At 37.5% G+C, this 14,520-nt stretch overlaps 1 protein-coding gene across 2 annotated transcripts in view; it reads right to left on the reverse strand.

Moving 5' to 3' along the window:
• Nucleotides 1–1,623: 1,623 nt before the first annotated feature.
• Nucleotides 1,624–14,520, reverse strand: part of LOC131846257 (protein tweety-like) — a 96,331-nt gene continuing 83,434 nt past the window's right edge. For both annotated transcript variants that reach the window (XM_059195520.1, XM_059195521.1), the window contains exons 6-14: nt 7,029–7,241; nt 6,034–6,162; nt 5,272–5,409; nt 4,752–4,896; nt 4,047–4,192; nt 3,659–3,756; nt 3,190–3,372; nt 2,195–2,406; nt 1,624–1,730 (exon numbers count right to left, since the gene is read on the reverse strand). In XM_059195520.1, coding sequence (XP_059051503.1) covers nt 2,238–2,406; nt 3,190–3,372; nt 3,659–3,756; nt 4,047–4,192; nt 4,752–4,896; nt 5,272–5,409; nt 6,034–6,162; nt 7,029–7,241 — 1,221 coding nt within the window. In that variant the 3' untranslated portion in view covers nt 1,624–1,730; nt 2,195–2,237. The remainder of the gene's footprint in view (nt 1,731–2,194; nt 2,407–3,189; nt 3,373–3,658; nt 3,757–4,046; nt 4,193–4,751; nt 4,897–5,271; nt 5,410–6,033; nt 6,163–7,028; nt 7,242–14,520) is intronic.

Here is a 14,520-nt window from a genome sequence, read left to right on the forward strand (position 1 = left end):
TCACAAAAATAAAACAGTGTAAAATTTAAAAAAGCAATGTAAAGCAAAGGCAATTTGAAAAAATGAAAAAATGGAATCTTAATGTTTCAGTGTAGATATTACAGACGTTTTATAAAATATATCAAGTTTAAAACAAAAAAAACCTAATTATGGTTTTATTTGTCTTCACTAACTTCTATAACACTCAACCCAAATTAGTAACCAAACTAGATGGACAACTGTCAGTTTATTTTTATCTGTATCCATATCTAAAATAATACAGATTATATTATATTTCATCCTCTGTGCCGTGAGTGATGACCATAGTTTGCATTTAATTGAATGTCCCATTTCAATATTTCATGTTACATTATGTCAATATTGCATTACTGTAATTTTAATATTTAATTAAAAATATTATAATTAAGCAGTGTAAAATCTAGGCCTGTGAAATTCTAAAGTCAATAGAAAAGTTTATTGTTACAATATTTGTGCAATTCAAAAAATTTAAACATTTTCTTGATATCATATAACTTTGCTACTAAAAATATTAGACCAATTCTCGCAAACTTACTATGAGTTTGAGCAATTTCAAATGAATGGCGATTAAGTCTTTTTTAAATCAAGATAATTAATTGTGCAATATAATATATTTACAAATAAAAAAGAGCGTCTTTTCTCTATTTCTCCTACACTGAATGCGCTAATAAAAAAATCAACCTAGACACCGTTCTTAATAGGCTTTGACCATTCTGACTCCAGAAAACAAAGTCTTGAATGACTTGTACACTATCAAACACGCATGTAGTCAATATATTATAAATATTATAATACATAATAGGTATATACGTACATATAGTACATCGTGCACTCTTTTTAATTTACTATGATTAGCATAGTAATATTGGAGTGGACATTAGTTACAGCCAATCTTTTGGAACCTTAATTATCACTTTAAACGTCTATCGTGTAATTTAAAGACTTCCAATTTCAAAAATACATTCGTTCACTTATCGTCTCGTTCGATCTGAAATACGCGTGGCGCTACATCCTCCCCGTCGTGATATCGGTTTTTAAAATGACCAATTGCAATTCCTTCAGTATAATACCGTATCTTATTATAATCACCGTTATCTTTGAAGTATATAATGATGAAACTCCAAAAAAATGTGTTTAAATACAATGGGAGACGGTTTAAATTTGTATAACACTATCGGGCCATTATAGTTCTGTGACAGCGTAAAGGTCGCGCTGTTCGTAGTGCTGCATGCGTTTTCATCACTTGAAGTACATAATGATGTAACTCCAAAAATAATGTGATCAAAGATGAATTTTAATACAACGGGAGACGGTTTAAATTTGCAAATCACTACCTGGCCATTATAGTTCTGTGACGGCGTACAAATCGCGCTGGTCGTGGTGCTGCGTGCGGTCGGGTCGCCGGCGGTGCTGCGTGGCCGTGTTGGGCTGCTGGCGGCGCGGCCGCTGCAGCGAGCGGTACTCGAGCGCTGCGGCCGACAGCGGCTGCGGCTCGGCGCGCCGCGGCGGCCGGACGGTGGCGTACTTGTCGCCGGACACGGCGGAGGCGCCGGGCCCGGGACCGGACACGGCCGCGGGCGGCGCGGGCGAGAACGTGCCCAGCGACGGCATGGGGGCCGCGGGGCGCGGGCGGGGCGCGCGGGGACCGAACGACGCGTACTTCGGATCGAAGCGGTTCAGGGCGGTCGCCTGTCGACCCGCCTGACCTGCAACTGTTGAATCGACAGTGCAACAGATGTATACGCTATCATTGTACATCGACAAAGTAAGCTGGTGAAAAAGATGTTCGTCACCTATAGACGGAAAGAAGTACATTATGTGTTTTGCATATTTATGTGTTAATTGCTCACTGCAGTTCACTGCTGGAGATAGGCCTCTCCCAAGGTACGCCTCACGGGTACGATCTTCCAGTTATTACTCGAAACCCTACGTATGCACTATGTTTGCCAATTCGCAGTCTCCACTCTAATACACGTTTACTGCAGCGAGCATCGGTTCTGCGACAGATATGACCAGCCACTTTAACTTACTAAATACGAAGAGCTATGTCGAGGACTTTAGTACTTTGGCGAATTTCTTCGCTTCGAATTTCATCCCTTAAAGAAACTCCAAGCATAGCTAGCTCTATTTATAACTCTTTAGACATAATCATAGTATAAAAATGCAGTGTACATACCAGCGTTGTGTTCGGGGAGATGCGCGCCACCGCCGGGCCGGTCTCAGTAGAAGTCGTTGCCCTCGAGCGTCTTGCACTGCTTGCTGAGCGTGGCGTACTTGCCGTTGTGGGGCGCGCGTCCCAGCGTGTGGGCGCCGCCCAGCGCGGCCCCGGCCCCGCCCCCGCCGCCGCTCGCGCCCCGCCCCAGCGTCGCGCTGCCCGACATGCGCGACCTGCACCGGACACCGTCCATTCACTATCTTTGTACCCGACTTATCCGTATAAAGGAAAGGTTTTATCCTACATAAACGAAGCATAAATGATATATAATGATTTACAGTATTACGTAATTATATATTATTTTCTATTTATTTTACTTTTTATTATATATAGCCTTATCTAGCGTATATATAATTTAGCTTTTAGGCATACAGTGTTGGATTACAATCCAGTTTTGTTTTATGACTACACACTCCTAATCAAATTCTTGTATTAATTGTAATCTGTTTTGTGTACTAATAAATAAACAAATAAATATTCTCTTTGGAAAGTGTTTACTCCATCCTGAGGTGATAAAAAACATCGTTACTAATATTCTTCAATTCTAGACGGGTCTAGATAGCGAACTTTGAAATCGGGCGAGCACAATAGATCTATGTAAGTCGCAGTGCTAGCGTATGCAAATCGTTAGTGCAGGCGGGTGTACCATTCTATAATCATCCATTAAAAAGAATAGGGTGGAAGACGATTATTAATAATGGTCATCAGTGACCCCATTGCTAGCAACGTATCTTATCAAATAGTCCTCCGCGCACTAGGAAACTATTACGATAAATTCGCCACGATGGACCAACTGACTAGACTTCATGCTCATCTTGTCATCTTCCACTGGTACCTTGAATATTTCTGGTCTCACACATACTAACGATAACGGAATGAAACAAAATAATAAATTAAGTAATGAAATGCAAATAAAAACCTAATACTCTAAAATGTATAAAATGTGTATAGATTACAAAGTGCGTGCGGGTACTGGCCTGGGCCGCTCGCGCTCCCCGAGGTCCATGAGCTGCACGGCGGCGCTGTAGGAGGGCGGCTTCCCGTTGGGGAACGGCGCCGGCCGCGGCAGCGTGCGGGACGCCGCGCTGCTGCCGCCGCTCGACAGGAACGGAGCCTGCTCCTCGCCCGTGCCCGACCGTCTGCAAAAATAATTAAATAATAATAATAAAAGCGTGGTGCAGTACCAGGCTTTTATTATTTTCAACACACTTGCTCGCAAAGTGCACCTAATATCTCCGGTTTACGATACGTATACGATAAAGCAGCTCGTAAAACATCGAGCGATATAACCGCACTATTTTTTTTTTTTTATCAAATTTATAACTGATCGCCGCATGGCGCCTACCTATAGGCAGCGCATTGATTTAAAAACTGCTAAAGGAGGAAGTTACAAGAGTTTTACGAGGATAAGTTCAATATACTTACTTTGTGTTAATGTATATCCATGCGTGTGAATCAACTAACACGATTGCCGTGAACAGGAAGCCGGCTGCTATCGCGGCGAGTAGTTGCAATGTCAGCGCCTGTCGGGAAAATATCAAAATATTAAATCCGGTTCGAAGGACCATATCATTGTTGGGTCTTAATTCATAAATTTGTACCAACTAATGCAAAATAAAAATGTGATGAAAAAGAATGTAAAGTTGTTGGTAATTAAGATATAAAAAGTTGCAATTAAATATTTGTGGATGTATCAAAAAGTGTATGGTATGGTGTATTGGTTGACAAATTCAATTTATATACAGGTGTAGTTACTTGGACCATCTGTCTTTACATGGCCCACGTAGTAGCGCTGCAGCTGCTGAATTCTCACCTGTAAGCCGGCGTCACAAGCAGCTCGCGCGCCTGCAACGAAGGAAGCCCGCGCCGTGCGGCATTCCAGCGCTGCCGATAGCGATACTAGTGCCCGTTCCGCTTCACCCGTTCCAGCATTTAGTGCACCGAGTGCCGGCTGCAAACCTGTATAAACATACCTTATCATTTTCGATTCTATTAATACTAAAATAGAATTCTTTTTTAAGTGCACATTGTGATGTTGCATGAAACCATTACACGAAACTTTCATTCACGCATGACCAGTAGCGCAGATTTTACGAAAGAAAGCGTGCGAAAAGCGTACGTGTGCAATCGTGAGTGATTGTTTGTCTTTATATGCCTATACCTTTTCGCGCTTATTTGCTTGTGTTGTATGTATGCAATTTCTGTTAAAAAATTATTTTGATATTCAGATCAGATTTTCCGTTTAAGATAATTATCAACAAATCTATTACATATAGATAAATCTTTGACCCGTGGTTGATATCTGTCTTTTTGCAGAGATAATCATTTAATACAAAAAAAGAAAAAGCACGCAATGGTGCGCAAAAATACGGCGATCTTTTTGTGGGACAGGTGATGACAAGTGGAGATAGGAAGGGACAGGTGAATACAGGTGGAGACAGGGAAAGACAGGTAGAAACAGGGAGAGACAGGTGGGGACAGGGAGGAACAGGTGAGAAAGTGTGCGTGTGTGAGTCACCTGGATCGTTGAACAATTGCGGCGCTCCACGTGTCAGCACAGCTAGCGCCTGCCGCACGGCCAATACCGCGCGCTGTGCAGCTCTCAACTCCGCCGTCAGCTGGTTCTCACGGGACACCTTGCACGACAGGTAGTAGTGCACCATCTGTACAGACCATAGAGAACATCATTATTATTGTTTTATTTATGCACCTTAAAAATACGAGAAAATAATATATAGAGTATGAAGGTACAAAAGGCAGTCTTATCGCTTAAGCGATCTCTTTCTGACAACCTATGAGTAGAGGAGATGAGACAGAAAGTTATGGATGGCGCATGAATGGAATGAAAGAAACGTAAATAATAATTGTAATATAACATATATTTTATTAATATTAGTAACGCAGAAGTATACTACTACTATATACTGTATACTAGGTAAACAACCAGTATTTACATATTCCCGAAACTATTGTAAATTACTGTGTGACCGGTATTTAGCACGAGAAGGCTGCATCTGTGTGTGTGAATGTGTACTCACGTCTGCGGGTAGCCCATGGCGCGCGTGGTGAGCGAGCGCAGCAGCAGGGTCCTGACAGGCGTCGGCGGCTGCCACAGCTCCGGCAGCCAGCACCGCGCTCGCCAGCCAGCACGCCACCAGCGCTCCCAGCGCGCCCACCTGCAACGCACACGTATTACATTACAGAAACAAACAGATGGAAGGTAGGGCCCATAACCATATATATGTTAAGACATATTCCTACTACTAACTACTTTATTTACTAACTGATTCATTACTACTAATTTTATCAAGTTATCTGGATGTTTACTACATCACCTATCATCACCTACGTTTCCGATTCCGATTCGATTCTCGCACTAAAGAACAAATTATCATTAGAAATAGTTTTTTTCTATTCTAGTTGTTTTTATGTGTATTTTGTATGCATTTGGAAAAATAATTTAAACATTTCTATTCATTATTTAGCACTCACAGTACAAACTCTACTTAGTTTCAGACTAAATGACGCTATGTCTATTGTCCTGGGTTGTTAGCACCACAGAAATCACGTTATACACCTCCTAAGGATCACAAATGTCAAGGGACTCTCAAGGACGCCCTCATGGAGCACAATTCTTAAAAACTAAACTCTCAACTCTTCGAAATTCAAACCTGAAAACAGCTTACAAAGCAAACTGCTTGACTGCTAAAATACTTGACTCAAAGTTACCTTTAAAGTGTACAGACGAGTTAAAATTTACATAATATAATCTAGTAAGTAAGTAGAGTAAGAGAACTAACGCAGAGCAGAAGCAGCGCACGACGAGAGCGCCGCGCAGCAGCAGCGAGCAGCGCGACGCAGACGGCGCCGCCCACGCACCAGCCGGCCATGCCGCCCGCCCACCGCGCCGCCTCCCACACCCACATGCGCTGCAATACAAACAAACATAAGCTACTTTGCCCACGAGAATCGGCATTTACACAGGAAATAAAAAGAATAAGAAAGAGCATGCCGCCATCGGCGGCATCGGCCTTAGCGACTTTTCGTAATAATTATTATTGAAAAATGGCGGAAATCTGAGTAGGGAGCAAAGGCATAATTATAGAGTTATTTATAATTTATAAATCATAAATATGTCTTTAGAAAATAAAAACGGTGTAATAAGGAAAATAATTAAAAAAAAAAGTGAAATGATATGAAATATTACGCGCAATCACGCGCGAAAGAGTGAACACATAACATAGTAAATAGCAATCGTTTTAATTTGTATAACTGGAAAATCACCCGACCCATCTCACAACGGACATCATGCGATTTGTCTGCTTACGACCTAAACACATCTTACGAAACAAGCTGTGTGGCGACTGTGATAGAAAAAAAGATATAAGTACTCATTCAGATGCCTAAATAAGTCTATCTCTGACATAGATTACCAATATAGCGCTATGATTATAACCTCACCAATGTAGCGTTATATATGATGTGATGAGGTGTCGCTACTTAAATTATTTGTTTGCTATAGTATCTTGGTAGTGAGTATACAGGTGTAATAATTGTACTACATTACTAAACCTATCATCGTGTGCCACTAAATCAACATAATCATCGTAAATTAAATCTAAGATATGTGGTGACGTATACAAATGTAAGGGTGTCGAGTGTTGACAGAAATATTACTATAGAATATAATTTTATTGACTCGTTTTACACAATGATTACATAAGAAATACAAGCAACAATTTTATTTCCAGCGCTGATTTTCAGTTGGCACAATTACTATAGCATTAATCAATACCTTCATGAAAGCATCCAAGTTGAGCGCAGCCAGCGGCCTCTTTAGATTGTCAGCAGCAGCGGTGGCAAGGCTGGCGTTATTCCTCAGCGTCGATAGAGCTCGGAGCAGCGTGCCGAGCGCGGTCTGGTTAGCCACCGGCGTATCCAATGCGTCCGCAAGTCGAGAGAGCGGAGCGCGAGCACGGGAACCCATTGTCTCCTCTAGGATACTGGACTGGAAAGTTGACGTAATTCTCATGAATACCTATATATAATAACACAGATAACATAATATTACATACAGATACCCCATCCCATACAAGAAAATGGTTCCTTCCTAACTCGGGCTATTCTTCGGGCTATTTTATTTCGCCGCCGTAGCCGCTAGATGTCTCTAGATCTGAAGCAGTTCGGATTACTAGTGGGTGCTTAGTAACAAAGCACGAAAATAGATGGCAGTCAATTCAGTCTACATGACATCTGTTTTGCAAAGATAGGTATATACAAGATATGTAGGTAACTGTATCGTGTACCTCATTAGGGACGATTCAAGATTCAATGTAAATGTGTAGGTATAATATTGTTAGCCGATACCCTGTAGATATGGCTTATGTGCCAATGTATATATTATGTTATAGTTTATTCTACATTCCATGCCTATTTTTTTCTCTCGACGAAGATATGTTGTAACGCGTCTGTTATAGCCCGATTTTGATACGTTTATACTCGTACGTATCAAAATCGGGCTATATGATTTTTTATTTCAATCGTTATGTGTAAGAGACTGGTTTTAGCTACAATGAATTTACTGGTATATACCTCATGTATTCTACGATGTACCCCTCTTTTCCCTAATGAGAATTCCGCTATATCTTATATATAAACTTCGTATCACAGTGTTAGTTGCCATATTTCTCCCACATTTTGATGAAATTTGATATGTATACTTGCTAGGTCTGAGGTAGGGTTGTTATCTATTTTTTATACCCCTAAGTCATATGGCCTACCCTGAATTTTTTTTTTTTTTTTTTTGTATTATGGACAATTTTTTATTTATTTATAATGTTACATACACGCCTAAATTTTGGCCCGTCTTTCACCAACCCCTATTTTTAATAGCGATATTCTTACAAATATTATAAATGCTAAAGTAACTCTGTCTGTTTGTCTCGCTTTCACGCCCGTTACACGTTAGAAATGTGTAACGGGGGAACACGTTACTTAGTACGAAATTATGTATATTACAATAATACTTAACGAGAAAATATTATAATGATGTCACTGGAACACTCATTGCTTTACTACTATACCGTCCATTAGTCGCGAACTTTCTGGATGCGCGAGAGGCGCGCTCCTATTGGTCGGTCGGTGCGGTTACCGCACGACGCGCATGCGCTGTACGCTTAGATGAGTCTCACGGCACGGGCGTAAGTACTTACTATGTAATATGTATACATATGGGTGTCACAAATGTTTTTATTACAAGTAATATTACTCTATTATCTAAGCCAGTAATGTGTGCTTATTTTGAACTTGATAATATTCAGAATTACTTGTATACATAACTTTCGATATCTACAATAATAATATCTTTGATGTATGAAAGAAATGTATGTACCTACATTAAAAGATTTTTTTTTTTTTTCTCTTTATTTTTTTTTTTTGGGATTTTTGTGCACATAATGTGACGATGACAATCCCATCGTACCTATACTAATTAACAAAAATAAACTAAAAAAACTTAATCTAATATGATACCATCCAGAACAATAACTTGGCTGCATCGGAAGCTGGTTCTGCCAATATTTCATGGAATACTCCTACGTCTAACCTATTTAACATTAAAGCTTGGATGGTATATTCTCTTTTATATGCGTTACGAACACATTCCATTAAAATATGATGCAGATCTTCTTCTTTTCCACAAGCTTCACAATTAGGGGATATCACTTTTTTTCATTAAATAAGCAAATTTATTTAATGGAATGTGTCGGAACGCAGTCTATTCGCAATAACAATGTGCTGCCTATTAATCTTTGTGAGTGCGAACCATGGAATACGAGGAGGCTGGCACTGTATCGTTTTATACCATATGCCCTTTGACTTAGATCTTTCATCAAAATATTCTTTCCAGCTTTTATAGCACTTTTTTTTATACTTGCTTAGTATCTCTGAATAGTCTAACACATCAATAATTACTCCTTCAGAGCAGGCTTTTTTCAAAGTATCAGCCTTCTCGTTTCCCTGTAGACCCACATGAGCTGGGAGCCACTGCAATGCCAATGTCACATTTTTAATCCTAAAATTATTAATTTTATCTAAAATTTTGTATGCTGTTGATATTCCTCTATATCCGAAGCGCATTTTAAAATATGGAATAGGGCACTTTTGCTATCCGTACATATGACAATATTACTTACATTTAAACAGTTCAGACAATATGAAAGTGCCATTGAAATTGCAATGAGTTCCGCCGTCATAATCGAGATATTGTTTTTTATTTTATACATTTCGTATGTGTTTCTATCAGGATCGTAATAGGCAGCACCAAGACCGTTGGTAGATTTTGATCCATCTGTAAAAATATATTGCCAATCACCGTATTTCGTATTTAGTTCTTTCAATACCTCATATTTTAATTGATTAATTTCATAGTCACCTTTTGAACTTTTTATACTATCTACCTCAGTTTTAATTATATTTTTAATATTAAAATTTGTAACCCATGTACTCAGAGTAAACATTTCCAGAGGATCAGATGTCGATATATTCTCTTGTATGGTTTCATTTGAGCAGATTGTCAAAAGAGGTTTTCTCTTTCTATTCCAATATCTATTGTCACATAGTTCACTGAGATTTGAAATTAGTGCAGCCGTTACTTTTGTGGTCCATGACTGAGATTTTAAACAGAATTTATATGCAAGGAACTGTCTTCTGATAAACAAAGGTGGAATACCCAGTTCACATTCCATGACATGTGTTGGTGTGGTTTTAATAAAGCCGCCTATAATCCTTAATGCTTGATTTTGAACAACATCTAATTTGGTCGTATGGCATTTAGCAGCGTTGTCATAGAGTGGGCTCGCATAATCAAACCTACTCCTAATTAATGCTATGTATAATCGTCGTAGATGTACAGGATGCATTCCCCATCCAATCCCACAGAACTTTAAGTAAAGTTAAAAATTTTTGTCCCTTTTCCCGGATTTCTTTAATATGCTTTCCCCATCGTAATGACTTATCTCATAGACCTAGAATTTAACATTTTGGCATCCTTTAATGTTTGGTCATTGACACTAAACATTGCCTCGACTAAAATAAAACCTTTGATTTGTTAGCTGACAAAGTCCCAATTCACCTAGTATATTGGCCAATATATTCAAGCAGCTCTGGATGTTTCGCTATCTAAAAAATTATATGCTGTTGCATATAGTACAAAGTCATCTGCATATTGACAGATATAAATTTGTTCCATTCTCTTACAGATTTCTATGGTAGCTATATTAAATAATGGATAAAGGGACATCCTTGAGGGATCCCTTTACTAGTCCATCGTATATGCATTTTACCTTCAGCTTCTAATCATAAGGTGCCTTTCTTTTAATATTTCCCAGATGTAAGTACACATTTTACGCCCTACTGACAATTCGTCTAGTATATGTACTATTTTTTCTATTAAAATGTTATTATATGCTCCTTCTATATCCAAGAAACAGGCTATTGTTGGTACATTCGTAGAGAATAATCTGAGTAATCAATCTGTGAGACAATCCAAACATGATTGAGCTTTTCTAAAAATTTACAGAATAATTTTGTTTTTCTCCACGAACCATTCAAGACGTTTTACAATCATTAGATGGAAAGTTTTACACAGGCAAGATACTAGTGTGATTGGTCTTAGTTGTTCTTTAGTCGCTTCATTGGATTTTGGAATTGGTATAATGAGCACGTCTCTCCATTGTGAAGGGACGGACTGATCGATAAATATGATTGTATAAAATGTGTTTAGCTACATCAGGTAGGTTGTAAATCATAGAATATTGTACCTGGAGCCGTATCTTTACTCTTTAAACAATTGAATAATTCTGCAGTTGTAAAGTCAGCGTCGAGATTAGAATTAAAGCCGTTTAATACTGGTGGCGGGGGTGATACCGAATCAGGAGCTAATGTAGCTAGTAGTTTTAACTTTGCTTGTTCTGAGGAGTATGCCTTCTTTTGTTTTAAACCCTTCATCCAATTTTTCGCCACATATCTGCGACTGACGTGGTATCCTGGAAACTATGGCAAAATTTTTGCCAATGCAGAGATTTTGCTCGTCTTATAAGTCGTTGCGCTTCTGAAACTTTCTGTTGCCATATAGAAGGTTTCTAGGTGTAGAATTCCGTCTTAATTGTTTCAGTGCCAATCTGCGTTCAGCTATTGCTTTAGATATTTCTGGGTTCCAGTATGATTTTGGTTCAAATTTATTTGCGGGGTCCATGCTATATTTTTTTATAGGTATCGATTTGTCAGCAGCCTCGTTGATTACTTTTAGTAGAATATCATACATATTTTGTACATTCATACCTACGTCTATATCAACTAACGTGTTATTTATTACATCTTTATATCTTACCCAATCAGCGCATTTAAAATTTCGTTTATTAATTATATTTGTTTTGTCTCTATACTTAAAGTTAATTTTAATAATCAAATGATCGCTTCCTAGGCCTTCATTAGTCACTTTCCAGTTTGAATTTATTGCGATATCTGTAGTACAGAAAGTTATATCGGGAGCTGTTTGTTGAAGGGAGCCATTAACTACTTTTACTCGTGTAGGGTTGCCGTCATTAATTGAAATATATCCATTATCAAGGGAGCTATCGAATAATTGTGTACCTCTTGTATCAGTTTTACATGACCAATTTGAATGGTGCCCATTAAAATCACCAAGTACAATTGAGTTGGTGGAGAAACATGAAAATATGCTATCCCAATCAAACTGAGAAGTACGTACAGAAGGTGGGCAATATATAGATATAATATTTTTAATAAGTTTACAATTCATTATTTTAATGTTAATAAGTTCTATGCCATTATTCGCTATATCTATTGGATTTATCATTGCTTTTATTGATTTATGACATAGCACAGCTACCCCACCGTAAGAATCATCCCTGTCTTTTCTAAAAATATTATACGCCGATATATTAAAGGCCGATTCTGGTTCTAACCAAGTTTCGCTAATCACTGCTATGTGAATTTTTTCCCTATTTAACAATAGATCAAAATCTACCAACTTAGGTCGTATACTTTGTGAATTCCATTGTAAGATATTAATATCACATTTACTATTGGTGTATCTAGCCATTATTAAACATTTTGTATATTTTATTAATGACATCTCCCTCACTGATAACACTCATAACATAACACATTATTTCTTCCACTATGCTCTTATACACATTATAATTTTTTCTTCACATGCTTTTTCGGATAAAATTATTTGTTGCATTTTAAGCAATATCTTGATAATCATTGGAACTTTATGTTTTCTATTACTTATATCATCGTCATTGTTATTCGTTCGCGTCTCAGTGACTGTGTCATCTAATTCAACTTCCCTATTAATTGATTTTAGGTTTCTTTTATTTTTCTTCTTTTTAGGTTTATTTCCTGTCTTGTATGTTATATTTGGTGTTCTTTCATCTGTATTGTTGTCCGAGTCATTTGTTTCCTCATTAACTGTAAATTGATCAATATTAAATTCCTTCGTCATGAGTGCATCACGGTATGATCTATTTAAAGTAGAAGATATATTGTCTGGTATCGAATTAACAGTAGTGAGATTTTGTTTCCTTGTTGTTTTAAGTTTTTGTTGGGCATATAAATTGAGAGCTTGTTTGTAGATACAGTTATTTTTGCTCATTAACTTTCTAATTTCCTGTTCCTTTATAAATAGCGGACATCCTTTGTCAAGTGCCTGACTTATACATACAAATTGTGTAGTCTCACAGTTATCATGAGATTCCACAATTTTCTTTATTTGTAGGACAAGCTCGTTTTACGTGGCCAAATTTCCAACATCCCGAGCATTGGGAGACTGGGAATGTATATGTTTCCACCTTGAACCGGCAGCCGTATCCATAAATATACGAGGGCAAAGATGGACTTCGGAAACAAAGACGTATTACTTCGCTGTTAACCCATTGACCCTTGTCTGTTAATCGTTTGAGCCTTCTTACAGATATAATTTCTTGTTCGCTTTCAAATAATTTAAGAATTTCGTCTTCTCCTATATCGAGGTCGATGTCTTTAACTACACCATATGTAAAATAAACTTGATTTGACCATTGGCATCTATAATTCAATTCCATAAACTTTTGACAATTTAACAACTTCTCTGCATCTTCTTTATCCTTAAAGGATATAATTTACTTATACTTAATTCTCAATATATTAGTAATATTTTCAGACTTTAATAACTTTGCCATTCCTATTTGTTTGGGCAGTATATCTTTATACAATAATTTCAAAGTTGTCGGTAACATTTTCTTGATTTTTGTTGTTTGACAAACTACGCAGTAATCGTTTTGGTTTTCTAGTAACGGTAATAAATCCATCTTCGTCAGCATCTTTGCTGCCGCTGCTGTCTTCCCTTAACCTTTTTTCCACTTGCCGCTGTATCTCACTATGTACTAACACGGTTTCGTCTACCTGTTCACACTCATTAGTCGCCATATCTTCGCATACGTCACTGTGAACTAACGATTGAATTGAGCTAACGCTCTGTGACCGCACGAAACTATCCATTATCACAAACACAGCTGCACCGATGCATTAGCAACCGGTATACAAAATATGTAAGTAAAATAGATAATAATCAGCGAGCTATGCGCACGTGTGCCTGTCTCAGTCGCCGGCACGGCACTACATTAAAAGATAATTTTTTAACATGTATGAAATGTAAGTACCTACATTAAAATATAATTTTTGAAATGTATGAGATGTATGAAAGAAAGGTATGTACCTACATAAAAAGTTCATTTTTGAAATGTATGAGATGTATGAAAAAAATGTATGTACCTACATTAAAATATAATTTTTGAAATGTATGAGATGTATGAAAGAAATGTATGTACCTACATAAAAAGTTCATTTTTTAAATGTATGAAATGTATGAAAGAAATGTATGTACCTACATTAAAAGATAATTTTTGACATGTATGAAATGTATGAAAGAAATGTATGTACCTACATTAAAAGATAATTTTTGACACGTATGAAATGTATGTACCTACATTAAAATATAATTTTTGAAATGTATGCACCGTACAATAACAATACACGTTAAACATCATACCACAGAGTCATACGCAAGTTAAAAACAAACTGCTATGATATTAATGAGAAAGGAAAATCAACTTTATGGTATTCGAGTTAGGGTCGATTTCTCTCTTTTTTTAAATACTATTTTAATCTTGCCAGTATTCAAAGACAACTACGATTCGTACTCGATATTTTAAATTATTATG

This window comes from Achroia grisella, unplaced genomic scaffold (assembly GCF_030625045.1).
Source record: "Achroia grisella isolate CSIRO2021 unplaced genomic scaffold, CSIRO_AGI_Agris_v1 utg509, whole genome shotgun sequence".
NCBI lineage: Eukaryota > Metazoa > Arthropoda > Insecta > Lepidoptera > Pyralidae > Achroia > Achroia grisella.